This window comes from Eptatretus burgeri, chromosome 17, assembly GCF_056783735.1.
Source record: "Eptatretus burgeri isolate ZD-2024b chromosome 17, Ebu_testis_v1, whole genome shotgun sequence".
Classification (NCBI taxonomy): Eukaryota; Metazoa; Chordata; class Myxini; order Myxiniformes; family Myxinidae; genus Eptatretus; species Eptatretus burgeri.
The window spans coordinates 20,692,272-20,711,714 of NC_140977.1; the positions used below are offsets into that span (position 1 = coordinate 20,692,272).

A 19,443-nucleotide genomic window follows, 5' to 3' on the forward strand; every position below is an offset into this window, starting at 1 on the left:
ACTAGTAACTCACCCTGGTTCAGAGTTGGTCATCGTTATTAAACAATGGAAAAGTTGCTCAGATTTGCCCAAGAAAGTGAAGGCTGTCTCAAACAGGTCGAGGCCTCGGCCAGACAATTGTCCCTGGAGAGACGGGGCATGCAGATCTGAAATGCTGAACCAGAATGAGAGAAGAAAAACAGAGGGAGACATAATACAATCTCCTTGAAGAGACTTTAGCTGTGTCGTGCTCAGAAGGATTCTCCCTTCAAAAGGAGGATCCTCTCGGAGGCTCAGCTTTCATCGAGCTCCAACCTCAACAGGACCGACTCCACTGGCTGGAGCATCCTTTATTTGGGTCACACTGCCGTGCAAGGTTTGTGAGCTCATGTCAGGCCTTACATCTGCAATGGTAACTCACCACGGCCTGCAGGAGTGATTCTCTGTGGCAAAGATGACACCGTAAGTCCAAACAGGTGCACAGACCCACCAAATTGCCGAACAGCAAGGTAAACGTCACGTTGCAAACCGGTACGCCTTAAACAGATGCTAAACAAAGCAGTTTCTTGGCATCACTGTGTTCCACAACTTATAACATCTCATTGTTTTCCTGCTTTGTCCTCTGCGATACAATATTACCTTGGATTTCAATCTGTCTCATTTGCCTCTCCTGCACCGCCAAGTCTATCATCACGTGTTTGACATGCATCTCGACATGCTCGCATTCTGTGACCACTGCCCTACTTTCAAAATTAACAGATTGTGCTGATGCATTTTTAACCTCCGCCATCGAAGATCGGAGGTTACTGTTTTCACCCCTTTCTGTTTGTTTGTTTGTGAACAGTATTACGGAAAAAACTCCTCGACGGATTTCGACGAAACTTTGTGGGGGGATTAGGTCTGGTCCAAGGATCATGCCATTAGATTTTGGACTTAGTTCAAAATCCAATATGGCCACTATGGCAGGCATTTTGAAAAAATATTTGAATTTTTTTTTGCATTTCTACATGTTTTAAGTGATTTCCAACCCCCCCTCCCAAAAATAATTTTAGAGAAAAAAAATTTTGCAACTTTTTTCAACAAAATTTCGATTTTTTTTTTTTGCATTTCTACATGTTATAAGTGATTTCCAACAAAAAACATGCCAAAATTATAATTACGGCTGATTTTGGAACTTCAGGTGGATATACCCTCGTAAAATCAATTTCTGTCTCAAAGAATCTCGTTATGACGAATGAATTGAGTCTGTAAAAGTTAAAAGTAAAAGGGAAAGTTGCAAACTAGAACTCTGTGAGCACTGTTGACGTCAAATTGAATGAATCGGATATCAGGTTCACTTGAGTGACCTAGCAGTATTGGCGGCGGAGGTTTTGCACTCTACCGAGTGCTCCCCCTCTAGTTGTGAACTGTTGCAATATAAATATGAGTGCTTGTCACTTTCATCATCGTCATGTACCATACCTGATCTACGCTGGGTGTTAGTGCTGCCGAACCTGTTACGAGGCGACAATCCTGGTCAAGTCGCCACTCCGGCTTCGGAACTCAGGGTAGGAATTTAATTTGTTCATGGTGTCATTGAATACTCTGCTCTTCATCAGTGTGACCACTCCTCATTTTCATAAATGCCAAGGTGAGCCAATGAAAAAAGCCAAGAATTCACAAGGTTTTGGAAAAGCGATGATAATAGAAAACCTATACGCCAAGAAAACCGATAGAAAACCAAGACGCCAAGGTGAACAACGAATAGCCAAGATCTTGTGAAAAAAGCCAAGGAGTGGTCACACTGCTCTTCACGAATGACACCGTGGGATCCTTAAGGTCCACGAAATAATGCTGGCAGATGGGCCGTCCCGTTTAACGTCCATCTGAGGGACGACGCACACATTGATGAAACACCAGGATGGCGGTTTATAACCGGGCCGAGATTCTATCCCAGGCCAGACAGCTTTGATGCAAGTGATCGTACCTCTCGGCCATCCCGACAGCCCTTTTGCCACTTCTGCTGTTCATCATGTGACTTGATTTTATAAGCTGCTTTGAAGGATCAGACACTAGTACGTGTTCATTAATCCAGTGTTTAATACCATTTGCTTGACATTCGTTGTTCCAGTTATTCCTAGTGTCATTTGTTTAAAAAAAAACAAAGAAAAAAAGTTAAAGCTTGTGAATACAAACAGCTTCGAGTTAAATCTTCAAGCCCCAAAATGAGTTTGTGCTCAATTCCCACCAGGATCCAGGATTTACGGGACCTCTTGAAGGAAATTCATCCGCAACTATATTCTCTTGACGATCGAGATCAGACTACTTGGCGTACTTTCATCGAGCAGGAGTAGTGCAATGCAATTGTGGCCTGTAGCAAAAAACAAAGCAGCCAACAACTTCCACCCAAACGACCACAAGGCACTTCCAGTAACATTCACGTTTTTTAGTTGTTTTTTTGTTTTCTTTCTGCACTTCCATACCTTAACGACCCCTTACCCTCCCCTTCCTTATCCCCGGTGTCCGCAGCAGATATTAGTGGATCTTGAGGTGCGCCCGCCGAAACGGCAGGTTGCGGTGGTAGAGGATGTAAGCTGCCGTCATACCTGCAAACAGAACACACAGTGGGTGGTTGGAGGAGGGCCCGGCCCGAATGATACACAGAGACCGCGTTCAATTTTGCCAACGACGACTTGCTGTCGTGGCACATATCTCTAGGCCTGTTACCGTTTATCATTTCCAGCTGTCGGATGCTGCTCCCCAGGCAGACTCGGGGCTTGCCAATAAAATGCATTGAGCAACACACCATAATAACTAACATGACGTTATATAAGATTGTTTTAGCCATAAAGCGCACACCCTTCAATCATTTGTCCTCGAAGAAGGGACGAATCACGTACGAGGTCCTGCTTCTCAAAGGAATCTGGAACAAAGACCAGCAGCGTGTTCTGCACCAACTTACCGATGACGGGTCCCAGCCAATACACCTGCACGTAGGTGAGCAGGTTGTGGGGAGGGCAGCCAAAAGTGAGTGCGAACGCCAACGTTGGGTTAAACACAGCACCAGTCAAACCTCCAGCTACGAGGAGCAAAAAGGGCATGATTAGATATAGAAAGAGCCCTCAGTGCAGGAATACAAACCAAGGGGTTTTAAGTTCAGAGTACAGCGAACACCGACGGTGTTCGCAATGTGCCAAAAATCGAAATCTTATGAAGGGGGAAAATATTTGTTACGATTTATGGATTTGGGAAAGGGAGGTCAAATGGTGGAGACTGAGCTTCCACAACTTTTAACCCCCTCCCGTTCCCCCGAAGGCAAACTAACAATGCCACGACCTCGAACACATCAACACGAAAGCACATTAGTAAAACAGTCACAACTGCAGCTGCAGGTTTTGGCACCCTCATCTACCATTCAGGTGGCATCGCCCATTGTTTACATGTGGCCCAAGGTGCAGAACACCTGGGCTGTGGATGCTCATACATCATGTACCTGGGCCATGGATACCCGCACATCATATTGAATGCAGGACAAGTTAGAATCCGGTGCAGAGCGCATGCCCCGCAGGATGACGAGCCCTAATGAGCGCACGGAGAATTCAAACGAGTGTTGTGCAAGCGTGGGATTTGAGCCAACCACGAACCACACCAATCGATCCCTTTGTTCTGATGTGCAGCTTGGTCCTGTACATGACTATCCTTTAAAAGGTCAATCGATTCAAATCAACTGCCCTGTCCCGCAGGTTTTGACCACCCAAAGGTCTTCATCTTGGACCGTGTAGATATCGTGCGCCAGGTGATCCAAGGATGACGGTACATCACGTGATTGCAATAAGCAGGTGGTGAAACAACATGGCGTTTTCATCACTCAAGACCGAGATTGTCGTGAGGTCATCACCTTTGCTGAGGACGTTACAAGGTTAGTCGGAATAAGAGATCACTCAGCGTTCTCAAAGGTCAATGTAACGGGGTCAATCAGAAGTTGGTTGGAACAGATCAGAAGAACATTAACATTGTGAGAAGGCGTCGACAAACCACCTCCGAGCGGTCTTGTCAATTTGTACCACAAAAGTACAGGGAAAACGTGTCAGTGAGTGACAACATGTCCTGGTGTAAACCTCGTTACAAAAGGTGATGGTGCGGTACACCTGTTCCTCGGAGTAAGTGCTTTCACTCCTTTTATGGTGATGCGTGACGACGACGTGTGCACTTCTCACGTGTTGTAGAAACCAATGAACAGGTAAAGGTAATCAAATTAAGTGAAGTTGGCAAATGTACAGGTAAGGCGAGAAAAAAGGTAAAGTTAGCAAATGAACAGTAAAGTTATTCTGATGAAGAAAAGGTAGCAAATGTTCTGGTAAAGTTAATCGGATATAAATTAGCAAATGACCAGGTAAGGTTAATCTGATGTGAAGTTGATCAGATTTAAGTTAGCAATTTCAGCGGTAAGGTTAGCAAAAAGAGGTAAAGTTATAGCAACTGAACAAGTCACTTTAATCATATCAAATGAAGTTGGCAAACGTACAAGTAAAGTTCATCGGATCAAGTAAAATTGCCAAATGTGCAGGTAAAACGAGAAAAAAGGTAAAGTTACTGCAAATGAACAAATAAAGTTAATCTGATGAAGTAAACCTTTGCAAATGTGCCAGTAAGCTTAGAAAAAAGGTAAAGTTAGCAAATGTGCCTGTAAAGTTAATCTGATGAGGTAAAGTTAGCAAATGTGCCTGTAAAGTTAATCTGATGAGGTAACGTTAGCTCATGTGCCGGTAAAGTTAATCTGATGAGGTAAAGTTAGCTAATGTGCCGGTAAAGTTAATCTGATGAGGTAATGTTAGCTCATATGCCAGTAAAGTTAATGTGATGAGGTAAAGTTAGCTAATGTGCCGGTAAAGTTAATGTGATGAGGTAAAGTTAGCAAATGTGCCGGTAAAGTTATTGTGATGAGGTAAAGTTAGCAAATGTGCCGGTAAAGTTATTGTGATGAAGTAAAGTTCGCTAATGTGCCTGTAAAGTTAATGTGATGAAGTAAAGTTAGCTAATGTGCTGGTAAAGTTAATGTGATGAGGTAAAGTTGGCTAATGTGCCTGTAAAGTTAATGTGATGAGGTAAAGTTAGCTAATGTGCTGGTAAAGTTAATGTGATGAGGTAAAGTTGGCTAATGTGCCTGTAAAGTTAATGTGATGAGGTAAAGTTAGCTAATGTGCTGGTAAAGTTAATGTGATGAGGTAAAGTTGGCTAATGTGCCTGTAAAGTTAATGTGATGAGGTAAAGTTAGCTAATGTGCTGGTAAAGTTAATGTGATGAGGTAAAGTTGGCTAATGTGCCTGTAAAGTTAATGTGATGAGGTAAAGTTGGCTAATGTGCCTGTAAAGTTAATGTGATGAGGTAAAGTTAGCTAATGTGCTGGTAAAGTTAATGTGATGAGGTAAAGTTAAGTTGATGAAGTAAAGTTAGCTGTGCTGGTAAAGTTAATGTGATGAGGTAAAGTTAATCGAAGAGATCATTTATCATGACTCGTGATCGCTCCATCGCACCAGAAGACCCAAGATTTTTGACCCAAGTTCACGACACAAAGCGCCGTGGTGAACGTGCTCAGGTGCACACAGGTGCTCGTGCGATCGGTTCACCCCTTGTGTGGATCCCACACGCGACGCCCCGAGCCGGATGACATCCTCGACTCGAGACTCACCGGCGAAGACCAGCGCGGTGATGGTCGCCGATACAAAGGGCACCGCGAGGCTTCGCTGTGCGCGCCGCGACCCCAACAGGGCCACGTGGAACGCGAAGGCGCACAGAGCCTCGGCGGCGGTGCCCAGTGCGGCGGACGCCCGCAGGGGAGACCGACACCCGGACCCGAGGTACGAGGCGGGGGCCGCGGCGTGCAGTGGGGACAGTCCGAGCGCCCAGAAGGCCGCGGCGCAACGACCTGAGAGCACCGCGCCCACGAACTGAGCCAAGACCCGTGCGGCCGAATCGCGGGACGCCTCGCTCGCCCCGTACTGAAGCTCGAGCGCGCCGCACGGACTGCAGCAGCCTTCGAGCGTGAGTCCGTGCACGAGAGTCACGGCGAAGGACAGTGTCAGGGCGAAGCGCGGGGTCAGCACGCCCCCCTCGCCGAGCAGCCGCAGCTCGTACGTGCAGGCGCACAACTGTAAGGTGGACAGGAGTTCGGCTGCGAGCAGGGAGTGCACGGCTCCGGGGAGCAGGCGGCGGGAACAGCGGCGCAAAGCCTCGCACGTGGACACCGTGAGGGCGAGCGCGAGCAGGGAGCCCGCGAGCACCATCGTGCTCGTTCACACACAGGGGTTCACTGCTCGAACGGCTCCTGCCACATCAGGGAAAAGGTGATGAGGGCGGTGCAGTCGTCCTAGACTCCGCCCACTCGACGCGAACCCTGCTCGACCCCGCCCACTCGACGCGAACCCTGCTCGACCCCGCCCACTCGACGCGAACCCTGCTCGACCCCGCCCACTCGACGCGAACCCTGCTCGACCCCGCCCACTCGACGCGAACCCTGCTCGACCCCGCCCACTCGACGCGAACCCTGCTCGACCCCGCCCACTCCGTCAAAGTCAAACTTCGAGGAGGAGGGTCATCCTGCAGGTCGTCGCTCTATTCTACCGTGTACGGGACTTGCACGGGAGCGTGCGGATAGCACAGAACTCGTTTGCTCGTCTTGTCTTGTCTTATTATGTTTTGAAAGAAAATTATATTTTAATAAATAACAAGAGTTCCCTTTCAAGGAAGTGCGAGGCAAGGTGGCCCACCACCCCCCCAACTCTTCCACCTGTTACACGATCCTCCTCCCCAACTCTTCCACCGATTACACGATCCTCCCCCCCCCCCAACTCTTCCACCTGTTACACGACCCCCCCCAACTCCGCTCGCTGGTTACATGACCCCTCGACTCCGTCCATTCGCTTCGAAAATCCTCCCTGACCCCGCCCGCACTCCGCCTACTCGCAATATGAACCCACCCGCTCTCCTTGCATCTAACACACATATATATATATATATATATATATATATATATATATATATATATATATATATATATATATATATATATATATATATATATATATATATATATATATATATATATATATATATATATATATATATATAGTCCATAAAGTCTCTTTACAATTTAAAAAATTTATTACAAAATGAGTAGATATTGAAGTTTTTTTGCCTCATTTAATACACTTCTATATGGACACCATTAGTTGCATGAAGCACATCTAGACGGTATAAATTATATATTATAAAGAGACTTTATGGACACCCTGTATATATGTATATATTTACACCACAACATTGTCTCTGGTTGACATGATTGTTAGATCCTCGTGGAGGATCTCCTAAGTCTTACTCACGTTGTTGTTCTTCATCTTCTTCTTGTGGACTTTTTTGTTTCACAGCCTCCAGTTTTCATCGAAACTTCCTGAAACTTGGCACATACATGTAAAAATACCCTGCGCAGACAGTAACCATCTTCGTTTTTGAAAATTCCTCCGAGAAAAAAAGTTATGACATCAAAATATCTCCGCTAATGGAAATCGCCTAAAAAAATTATCCCCGAAACTAGGCAAGCTTTTTGAATTCTGTTTGTGGGAATTGAACAGGGCATTTGCAGAGATAATTTATCGCAAACCTGATACATCACAATGACGTCATATTCGTTTTTATGACGTCATCATTAAGAGGACGAGGATCTTAGCTCATTTGAGCTTGTTTTTACCCCACTCATGAAGCATAAAGCAATTGGTTCACTCTTCCTGTCTATCCACAGTCTTCAGACATCAGTCTGTCTGTCTATGATCGAGGAACAACTTAACTTCAATTTAATTATATATTTCGAACACTGTAGAGTGCAGCACTGTAGAGCATGAATAGGACCACGGACCTGCAGTTGAGCAGTACTTTGCCTCTGAATTTGGTAAATTGTACGGAATCTTGTGCCGAGTGCACATGCACAGAGTAACCTGCCAAGCAGATAAACAAAATGAAAAATCATTCAAAAAGAGAAAACTTACTATTTATAGTGACGTCATAAAGGACACAAACAACAAGCACGAAGAACTAATGTAACATGTTCGATAAGGTGGTGTAACAGCAGGTGCATCAACGGCGGTAAACTCACAAAAAAGTTTTTTTTTTCTCCAACTTTTAAAACATTTACTTGATTTAAATTGAATGATATGTTTGAACACTGTAGTAGTGTAGAGCACAAATCACCTTGTTGGCACTTTCAAAAACGTCCAGTTTTAGCAGGATTGTACTTGCACAAACATTACACCATTTGATGCCATCTCGACGAATCGAATTTGCTGATCGCACGCTCAGCGTTGGTGAATATCGAGATTCAGACGTAATAATGGCTCGTAGGTAACATGTCCTGAGTGAAGTTACCCAGGTGCGCATGCGCCGTGCTGGTCGGGTGTTTTGATTTTCATCCTGAGGATACGTCACAATGCGGGATTTTTGAAATGACGTATGAATGAATGCTCTTTTGCTATCACGAAATTTTCAAATAATCTTTCAAACATCATATTCAGCATTTAGACGAAGGAGTGGAAATTTAAAAACGGTTAACCATACTTGTTGTGTTCCTGAATACAAATCGGACTCTTGATTATGTCGAACATACATGAAATATCTGTGGATGAGAGGAGTCGGGTTCCTATCATTTCCTGTTAACGCAATTAGCTAGCGGGGGCTGTGCTTTTAACACGCACACACTCACGCACACACACACACACACACTTACTCCTTTCACAAATAAATGGAAAAATCTCAAACAATAACCTTCACCGAAGGAGAGGGTATTACGTTTGGGTCTGTCAGTGTGTTTGTCCGCACAAAACTTTTGTGTTTTTCTCCACAACCGCTTGTCGGATTGAGACAATTTTCACCATTGGTGCGACGACTCGTGTAGAATGTTTTAATAATTATGACGTCATTAGTCACGTGGTGTGGCATTATGATGTCGTGGTGTGGCAGCCATATTGGAAAACGGAAAAACTTTGGACCTCTATCTCTGAAACCACACATGTATACATCATTTCTGTATACATCATAGTGCCTTCGTTATGTCATCATAATTGTTTATGTAGAACGCTATATCTGATCAGTATGAAAATTTTTGAGGGTCATCTAGGGATAAAATGGTATACAGAAATTTTTTTGATGACATCATTGGTCACATGATTACAAGGAAAACACACAGGGGGAGGCCATTCAGCCCATCATGCCTGCATGAACACCATACTAATTTATCAACACAAGATACAAATAATAAAATGCACATGTTTTTTTAAATTCTGTTTATTTTAAGTTTTGGTAGTTTTTGTGTATTTTTTTTTCTTCTTCCCCTCAGGGGAGGAGGGCATGCGCTTGGTTAAGAACACACATCAACCACACAACACCCCTTCACGAGACAATTCGGCAGCCATATTGTTTAAAATAAATAAAAAAACTTCAAAAATCTTCTCTGAAGTGGCTGAACAGATCAAGGTGAAGGTTCACACGTATGTGATGTCATCAGTCACATGGTTTGGCAGCAATATTGGATTGAAGGAAAATATTAAATAATGTTATCTCTGGAGACATTTAATGAATCCACATGAAACTTCACAGTTATGATCCAGTCGTGATGGGCAAGATACGTTTTAATTTTCAACTTGGTCGACACATGGTCTGGCAGCCAGAATTATTTAATTTTTTGGTCTGGGTTGTTTTTGTTTTGTTTGTTTTTGTTTTTGAATAAGGCTCACTTGGCTGTGCCTGGAAGTGTTTGAGGGTAGAGGAGTAGCAGCTGAAATGTGAATCCTATCCAGGTTCCTCCTGGTTACTTTATCTTTGCTTTTTGCTTCTTTGGGTTCCTTCTGATTACTGCAATGCAGGACTGTACCTATTTTGTCTTCTACTTGATTTGAAACGAATTTATTTTAATCCCATTCCAAATTCAATTGAATAATAACAATTTTAAAAAACGTCATGGGTCAGGGTCAGGTGTCTGATCAAAGCGGGACTTCTTGGTAGCCGATCATTACTGCCAGCAGTTATAAAGTGGTAGTTCTAATTATGTCGCTTATTAATTATGTAATCCACAAACACCCCACAAAACTACACAACACAAGTCCTGGCGAGGGTCTACAATCTCTGATTGCTCTTTTTCTTGTTTCACTTGTGGTCCCAGAACCAAACAAAAAAATATATACATATACTTTTAACGACACTCACAGCCCATACAGCTCCCACTCCCACCCGAAACCCACCCATTCTTGTCCCAAACATGATTCATAGTAAATATCATTTTCAACTCACCCAGTGCATCGACGACAAGCGCCAGATAGATCCTTCCTAAGGGTGTTAAGAAGCATGAACCTTCATCCTTTCATGGGCCCATATCGTCAGGAGTTTTTGCAGTACGGACAGCAAGATATCAACTTTTTGGACGAGTTCATCAGGAAGTTCTCCAACTGTCTCGTTGTGCAGAGGCATGTCCCTTTCTCACAGGTACGTTTACAAGTATTTTTGGCTTCTTTAAATGTGGAAATAATATGTCCAGCCTGCCCCGATTGACTTAGTTATTAGGCATTTCTGTGCATGCACCGAGCAATTCGGGGCGGATTACATCATTTTGAAAGTGCTGTGTTGGAGACTACTTTCACGCATTTCTCATCATGGCGTCCGTCTGGATTCTGTCCGAGTACTTACCAGATTAATTTTTACCACCTGTGGTAAGATTTTGCCGATCGTTTGGACCAATACTTTATCGCTAACAAGATGGCGGTCACAGAGGATGCTGACCGTCACCAGGCCGTTAAGCTCACCATGTGTGGCAACACAACGTACGCTCTGATGAAGGACCTTGTTTCCCCTGATAAACCGAAGGACAAAACCTACGATTAACTCGTCAAGATCGTGGCCAAACATTACAAGCCGAAACCCTGGAGAATTGTGTCCCGGTACAAGTTGTACACACACCAGAGGAAGGAAGGTCAGTCGGTGTCTGTGTCTGAGTTCATTGCTGTCCTCCGCCGGCTTGCTGAACATTGTAAATTTGGTGCCACATTGGATGAGGTGCTGAGGATTTTTTTGTTAATGGCATCAATAAGGAAATGATCTCCCGGAAGCTGTTGGCTGTTCCTGATCTCCCGGATGTCGTTGGCTGTTCCTGATCTCCCGGAAGTTGTTGGCTGTTCCTGATCTCCCGGATGTTGTTGGCTGTTCCTGATCTCCCGGATGTTGTTGGCTGTTCCTGATCTCCCGGATGTTGTTGGCTGTTCCTGATCTCCCGGAAGTTGTTGGCTGTTCCTGATCTCCCGGAACTTGTTGGCTGTTCCCGATCTCCCAGAAGTTGTTGGCTGGTCCCGATCTCCTGGAAGTTGTTGGTCGTTCCCGATCTCCCAGAAGTTGTTGGTCATTCCCGATCTCTATCTTGCTAAAGCTGTGTTGATCGTGAATGACTGGTGGTGGTCGTATGGCAGCTTAGCTGCGGCCGACGGGGCTTGAACTCAGGACCCTAGGATCCCAAGCCACCACCCTAACCACTGATCCAACACCAGGCTGTGAGTGACTGTATGACTGTTGATGAGAGGCTATGAGTAGAACTCCCAGTCGAGTTTGTTTAAAGTGACCAAACTGGCCTCATCATCGTCAGCTAATAAACCTTGTTAACCTCAGTGTCACCGATCTGCTTAACACAACATCTCAGTTCAGAGGGTGAGCTCTCCTGTGCTAAAGTGCAGCAGCAGATCGTCTAATTCTCCAACAGGCAAATCATGCTGGCGTTGTGGTAACAGGGGCATTGCGTCAGCAGCACAGCTGCACCCCCAGCCAATGATGCCGTCCGCAACCTTCTGCTGCACACGAAGGAGTAAGAAGGAGGTGTTGTCTGACATCCCAACATGGTAGGACTCACCACATAATCGATTTGGCTGCACCAGTGACCGGTGGTGAAGCAACACCTCCTGCTTCTGAGGAGTATGATATGCTCAGTATGTCAGGCAATACCAAGCCCATTGTTCTGGATGTGAAGCTGAATGACATTCCCATAGATATGGAGCCGGACACTGGTGCTAGCCTGTCAATCATGAGCTCTGAAACTTTCAAAAGGCTATTTAGCCAGGAGACGAGGTCGGTACTTTTACCTGTGAACACCAAGTTGCAAACTTGTACCAATGAACTGGTATCTGTGATTGGTAGTGCTGATGTGAAGGTCACCGACAATGATGTGTCGTGAAACCTACCCTTATGGATCATGCAGGGCAATGGGCCTAAATTATTTGGGCACAGGCCTGGCAAGATGACCTAGAGGTATGCACACTCCCCTCTATCTGTCTAGCTTGGGTTTGAATCCAGACCCAGTTATCATCCCGGTGTTTCACAGGCAGGGAGATTCATCAATGCTTTTGCCGTCCCTCGGCTGGACGTTAAACGGGAATCCCATCTGCTTGCGTTCATTGGTGGATGTTAAAGATCCCACGGTGTCCTTCGCCGGCACAACTGGCCCATTTCCGAATTCCTACCCTAACTAACAGAGGGCATCGCATCAGTGGCACAACCGTGCTGTCAGCCAATGATGCTCCCCTGCAGACTCTGCTGCATACGAACAAAGAAGAATTTGGGCGTAATTGGCTTGAATCCATCAATCTTGATTGGCCTGCAATTAAACTGTTTGTTTGTGATGTTAAAATCACAATACTAATTTTGACAAACACCCCTCTTTGTTTGAAGATGGTGTCGGCACTTCAAAAGGAAACACGAGGAAATCAGACACAGGTGGAGGCCATTCAGCCCATCATGCCTGCACGACATCAACACCACACCAATTTATAAATACAAGATCAAAATAAGAAAATACCCCCCCCCCCCAATTTTTTATTTATTTAATTTAGCGGGTTTTTTGGGGTTTTTTCCCCAGGGTAGGGGCATGGGTTTGGGTAAAATATACACATCAACCACAGAACACCACTTGAAAGAGACACCCACCAACAGCACTAAGTACAAATAGATAGCATAGAGAGGGTTCAGCGCAGGGCTACCTGGCCGAGCTCGACTCAGAAATGAGGAGCGGCTAAAGGAGACAGGGCTTTATTCACGAGAAAGGAGGTAGTTACGAGGAGATATGATAAAGATGTTTAAGTTAATGAAAGGTATTGATAAAATAAGTTCAGATGAATTATTCAACAGAGTAGACAGTAACAGGATCTAATATCCATGCCCTGAACCCTCTCCATGTCATCTATGTCCTTCCTGAGTTGTAGTGACCAAAACTGCACACAATATTCTAGATGTGGCCCTCACTAAATTCCTGTACAATGTTAACATCACCTCTTTTGATTTATAAATGATCCCCCTCCGAATACAGCCTAAAACCCTATTTATATTTGCTTTACCTACAGCTGTCTGATACTGTGCTGCCTGTTTACCTCCCCTATCTATTACCACCCCCAGATCCTTCTCCTGTGTGACACGCTTCAAAATTACCCCTTACATCCTGTAATCTCCATTTTCATTGTTCTTTCCCATCCTCAACACCTTACACTTCGTCAGGTTAAATTACATCTGACAATCTTTTGCCCAATCTACACAAGTATCAATACTTTTCTTTATCTGATCACCACCCCCTCTGCAATCCACCTTACCTCCAAGCTTTGCGTCATCCACAAATTTGGAAAGCTTACTCTTCACCCCATTATCCAAATCATTGATGTAAATAATGAATAGTAATGGTCCGAGTACTGATCCCTAAGGTACCCCACAGCTTACATCCTCCCAGCAAGACATCCACTCACAGCAACTCTTTGCTTCCTCTCACTAAGCCAGTTTACAATCCAATTAGTGACTTGACCAACCACTCCACAAGCCCTCACCTTGGATAACCACCTCCGATGTGGTACCAGGTACCTTATCAAATGCCTTCTTAAAGTCTAGATATACTATGTCTACTGCCTTTGCCTTATCCACCCTGGAATCAGACTCTAAAACTCTAAAAGTTTTATGGAACTCTAACAGATTTGTGAGACAGGAACTACTTTTGGTAAACCCATGCTGACTACCTTTAATTAGTTTGTATTTATTTAAATGGTTCCACATCTGGTCCCTAATTAATGTCTCCAACACCTTCCCCACAACTCAAGTCAAACTAACAGGTCTATAGTTTCCCAATTCTTCTCTGGATCCTTTCTTAAACAATGCTGTTACATTTACTACTCTCCAATCCTCCGGTACCTGTCCTGACTCCAGGGAATTATTGAAAATATCTGTAAACATCTCGCTTACCTGCTCAGCCACCTCCATCAATACTCTCAGGTGCATGTTATCTGGACCAGGAGCCTCATCTACTCTTAGGTTACCGAGCTCTTCCTTTACTTCCTCCACTCCAACCTGGATGTTCTGTAAAAGCCTTTCCTCACCTCCTCTATAAATACTCTCAGCTATTGGTAATTCCTCTGTCTGTTCTTGTGTAAAAGTTGAAGTGAAATACCTGTTTAATAAGCCTGCCATCTCACTTTCATCACTAACCTCTCTCCAGGTACTATTCCTCAATGGGCCCACACTGGTCCTCACCTGTTCTTTTCCCCTGATATACTTCAAGAAATCCTTGCTATTATGTTTAATATTTTTAGCCATGTCCTTCTCATACTCTCTTTTGGCTTGCTGAGTTATTTTCTTAACTTGCCTCTGTTTACTCCGGTAGTGATATAAATCTTACTCCAGTCCTGTTATTTTAAACCTAATAAATCCCTTCTGCTTCTCCTCAATAGCGTTCCTTATCTCACTGCTCAACCACCCTGGTCTATTTCTGCTTCTAGTCTCACACCTCATTGGAATGTACTTACTCTGCACTCTACACATTTGGTCCTTGAAGGTTTCCCATTTCTCTGATGCTGATTGTCCTGTTGTTAGAGTCTCCTAATCTACATCACCCAAATCTCTCCTCATACCCTCAAAGTTTGCCTTTGTGAAATTGAATAGCCTTACACTACTATCCTCAAGTTTAATCCTTAACAGAATCTTTGCACACACAATATGATGGTCACTTGCTCCTTAAGGCTCCCCAACCTCCACCTCTTCCACCATATTGGGATCGTTACTTAAAAGGAGGTCTGACACTGCACCCCCCCCCCCTCGTGGGCTTATCTACAAACTGGGTTAAAAAGCCATCCATCCATTGGGACCATACTCTATGCAGAGCATTGGTGCTGCCTAAGCAGTCTCCTTGGCTATTGGGCACAATCCTGGAATAAAAGTAGGAAATCCTCATCCCCTCTGCCCTTTCCCTGTTCCTGGACCCAATCTATCCCTGGCAAGTTAAAATCCCCCATAATCAATACTCTTCCCTCACCACATGCCCTTTTCAATTCTTCATGTACTCCTCCTTCCTCCTCTTCCTTCACACCCAGAGCCCTATAAAAGCATCCTACCAGTATCTTACTGTTTTTAAAATCTGATCTCCACCCATACAGAATCCTCAACATTTATTCCTTCCTTCATGTCACCCCTTTCTCTTGATGCAATGCTGTCTTTTACCCAGATTGCTACTCCTCCTCCTATTCTCTCCTTCCTATCACACCGATACACCTTGTAGCCTTCCAATCTTGTCCTCCAGTTACTCTCCTCCTTAAACCATGTCTCACTCACTGCAACTCCATCTTACTCCTCGCTATCCACTTTGGTATCAAGCTCTTCCATCTTATTATTTAAACTTCTGGCATTTGGTGTGAAATATGTTGAACTTTTCCCTTCCTGAAATTATATTTTCTTGCCTTGCCTTACTCATCCCAATTACATCATCTGTTTCTTCCTTTATAGCTTCCCCACCCTCCACTGACCTAAAAAAGCCTGAATTCCTTCCTCAATTCCCACTGCAAACCTTGCTGCCCCCTTTCTATTTAACATATGGCCATCATTCTGGAAACACTCCCTTTGTCCCCTAAATGATCCCCACTGCTTCTTAAATGTAAAACCTTCCTCCCGACACCATTCTTCCAGCCGTTGGTTGACGTCGATTGCTCTGCTCATAATTTCTGTATTGTTTCCTAATCTTGGGAGAATCACAGAAAACATGACCTCACAACTCTTTGCTTTCAGCCGCTTGCCCAATATCCTGTATCGATTTTTCAAAACCTCTGAGTCAACTTTCCCTAAATCATTCGCACCCAGGTGTACCACAACCAACTTCTTCCTGCCGTGACCCGATACAACATCGTTTACCTTTCCTTCAATGTCCCCAACGCCCGCTCCTTCAAAACTACACAGAATTCTGTCGACAATCCTTCCTGCAGAATCAAGTATCGACATATTTAATAATCTCATCACCTACAAAAACTGTCTTAAATACCTCATGTCTTCCAATTTATATTGCAGCACCATCATCGCTGCCTGCACCCGGTGCACCGTCACCACTTCCAATATCCTCAGCGACCTCACTCCACAACTGTAACCAACTATTATCTACAAATTTCTCACATTTTGCTACTTGCTGCAAATTATCTCTGCGTTCCTTCAACCTAGTAATAACCAACCTCAAGTGGACGACTTCCTCACACTTGCGACAACAATAAGAACCCTCTGCTTCCCCTATTGTTGACGTGGCCCATATTGAGCATCTATCACATTTTACAAATTCCTCTTCCTTTCTCCTTCGGTCTCTATTTATACCCTTTTTCATCCCCATCCTTCCAAGCCCCCAACTGACTTAATACGGAACTTAACACGAGGCCTTCCCTTGCTTCTTTCAATAAACAAACACAAATACCCGCGAAAACTGTTATAAACATAAATACAGCTTTATAGGTACAGTCCCACAGCCCCTGACACAAATCATGATAACAAAATACGCAAAACAACACACAAAAAACACTTCTCTTGTTCTGGTCAAGCTTACACAACCTCTTGCAAAGTACAGGAAGTGGCATCCTCACAGTTGTTGTTGGTGGTGGGATGGGGGGTTTTTTTTGGGAGGGGGGTGGTGGTGATAGAGGAGATACACTCTGCTTCAATTTTTTGAGGGCAGAGGAGAAAAGGGGAAAAATGACTGAGCTGACGGTCCAGAAGCGAAATACGAGGCAGAAGACGGAGGGAACACACACCCGACTATCGCAGGTAGGCCCGACTGAGATCGAGAGATGAACCAAACGATTCAACACACCAGGACACAATTTGGGACAGAAGGTTGAGGAAAAACGCGAATAAAAAAGGAAACAGCAAAACACAACGTAAATGGTCCGGGAAACTTCACTTTAGACAAACTGGCAGGAGAGCTCGCTGCCCAGCCATCCACGTGCATCGATCCCCGAACATCAATGGTGTTAAATCCAAAATCCACCAGTGTGCATGCAGCTGTGATCCAAGAATGAAGATCCTGCAGGTTTGCCACCTTGGTGTTGCAGACAACATATTTGACAAACCCTTACAGAAAAAAGAATCAAGGGGGGGGGGTTATGTCTGGTGTTTGTGGGGGCCAGGCGGTTGGTCCATCTCAGCCAATCCAGCGACCTGGAAATTTTTCATTCAGGATGGCTCGAATGACTAAGGCCCAATGAGGGAGAGCGCCGCCCTGTTGAAAAATGATATCGGATTGCAGGTCTTCAATCTGTGAGAAGGCAAAGTATTCCAACATGTTCGTGTAAATTGTTGAGGTCACTGTCATCCTCCACAAAGAAAAACACAAACATGCTGAGCCGAACATAGCAAGAACTCGTGTCGCGCCTTGATGTCCTGCGTGCAACAAACGGAGTTCACATTTAAGTGTATTGATGGTGTGCACAAAACTTTATGGGTTTCTGTATCATATACACCAAGGGGCATCATTTGTGGTTATAAATATTGTTACGAATTTCGGCCCGTCCGGCGTGCGATCGGCCACGTAACTCAAATCGCGGAACGTCGCCCACCAGAACGGACAATTCAGTCGTGACCCTCTGGGAAATACCGCCAGGAGCCAGTCACGGGTGGGGGTTTAACCTCACCACGATCGTGCCAATTGCCCACCTGCGCAGGATAGGGTTGCTCGCCAAATTCGACCTACCTAAGTACCTGCGCAAGTGGTCAACCAGGCGATCGTACCTCGCTGCAGGTCGACTTCGGACACGAACCGCTTAAGCGGCTTGTTCCGTGCTGCAGGGATACCCGAGCGGAGTTATCATCGACCTCGACGGTTAAGATTGGTTACCGGGTGTTTTAAACCCACTATCAATCCCTTACGTGATGCAAGATGGAGATTCAACAAAGGAAAGGACGAAGCGAAACGGGAAACAGTTCAACAAGCAAGCACCTTTATTTCACACACATGCATGTATGTACAGCCATGCAATCAATGCGAGAAAAGCAAAAAGGAAAATGCAACCAAAGCAAAAGCACTACTACCGACTATAATTATTTACAACACTTAAACAATTATACTTGTCGGCACTCGGCGCCACATCGTGCATTCAAAATAAACAGGAAAGACCTCCCCATAGGCAGGGAGGTAGACGGGGTCCGTGGACCAAATGTGCACGGAACCTGGAGGAGCGGCCAGGTCCACGAGACCGAAGGGTCCTACCCGCGCCCCCGTGGTGCGATGGCAGACAAGCCACAATGTCCGCGCAACTGCGCCCCGACTCCGTGTCCCTGGCGTGGTCGGTGAGCCCTCTCCGGCGTGCTCTGCGCCAGCATGGTTGGGTCGGCACCACAGTGAGGGTGGGGAATGAATTGGGCCACCGGCACTATCTGAGCGCGGATGGGGGGGGGGGGAATTGTTGATGCTCAGGGTCGAGCGAGGGGAATGGCTGGCTGGCTTGGTCGCTTGTGAGAGCGAAGGTGGCTCGATTCCAACGACGAGACGAGCCCAGCGATGAGACGAGCCCAGCGACGAGACGACACCACACTACCACTCTGAGTTTCACACAGACTCGCGTATTTTATAGACGGGGAGGAGCCTGTATGCAGATTTTAGGATCAAAACGCGATTGGAGGCGGGGCCACGCCACCCTCTGTTCAGCCATTGGTGTGGAAAAAAGGGGCGTGAGCCTCTTTTGATCCGAATTCCTCTCCCGTAAAGAATCCACATTCATCGCGCTTGGAGGCGGGGCCATACCGCCCGACGCTCGCCCATTGGACGGAGGAAAAGGGGCGTGAAGCCTTCCTGATCCGAATTTCTCTCCCGTAAAGGCATCCATTGCACTCGCGGCTTGCCGCGTTCGGCAGCAATCACCGAACGGCTTCGGACAGTACGACGTTCGGTGTTGACTGGTGGTGGGGTCGATGGTTGTGGAAGGAGAAAGGCGAAGGTGGTGGGGGGTTTGCTGTGGTGGTTTGGTGGTTGGCGGGCGTCGTTTGGGAATGGCGGTGAAGCCATATTTGCGGGATGGAGTTGTGGAGGTAAAGAGGCAAAGGTGGTGGTGTTTGAGTTGTTGGCGGCCTAATGGTCCAAAATAACAATAGAGAAAGAAAAATGGCAAACTCAAAGCGTCGCAGCCCGGATGA

At 45.4% G+C, this 19,443-nt stretch overlaps 1 protein-coding gene across 1 annotated transcript; it reads right to left on the reverse strand.

The window, feature by feature from the left end:
* Positions 1-2,040: 2,040 nt before the first annotated feature.
* On the reverse strand, positions 2,041-6,333 carry AQP11 (aquaporin 11). Its single transcript, XM_085861177.1, has 3 exons — positions 5,648-6,333; positions 2,921-3,037; positions 2,041-2,564 (listed from the first exon to the last, which is right to left on the reverse strand). The coding sequence occupies exons 1-3, from the start codon at positions 6,240-6,242 to the stop codon at positions 2,494-2,496; spliced, it is 783 nt and encodes a 260-aa protein (XP_085717303.1). The 5' UTR covers positions 6,243-6,333; the 3' UTR covers positions 2,041-2,493.
* Positions 6,334-19,443: the final 13,110 nt, after the last annotated feature.

Excerpts from the sequence above, each read along its gene's own strand:
- AQP11 (XM_085861177.1), bottom strand. The coding sequence starts at position 6,242 with ATGGTGCTCGCGGGCTCCCTGCTCGCGCTCGCCCTCACGGTGTCCACG. Across the intron at positions 3,038-5,647 it reads CACCGCGCTGGTCTTCGCCG|CTGGAGGTTTGACTGGTGCT; the intron begins GTGAGTCTCGAG and ends TGCTCCTCGTAG. Across the intron at positions 2,565-2,920 it reads TTGGCTGGGACCCGTCATCG|GTATGACGGCAGCTTACATC; the intron begins GTAAGTTGGTGC and ends TTCTGTTTGCAG.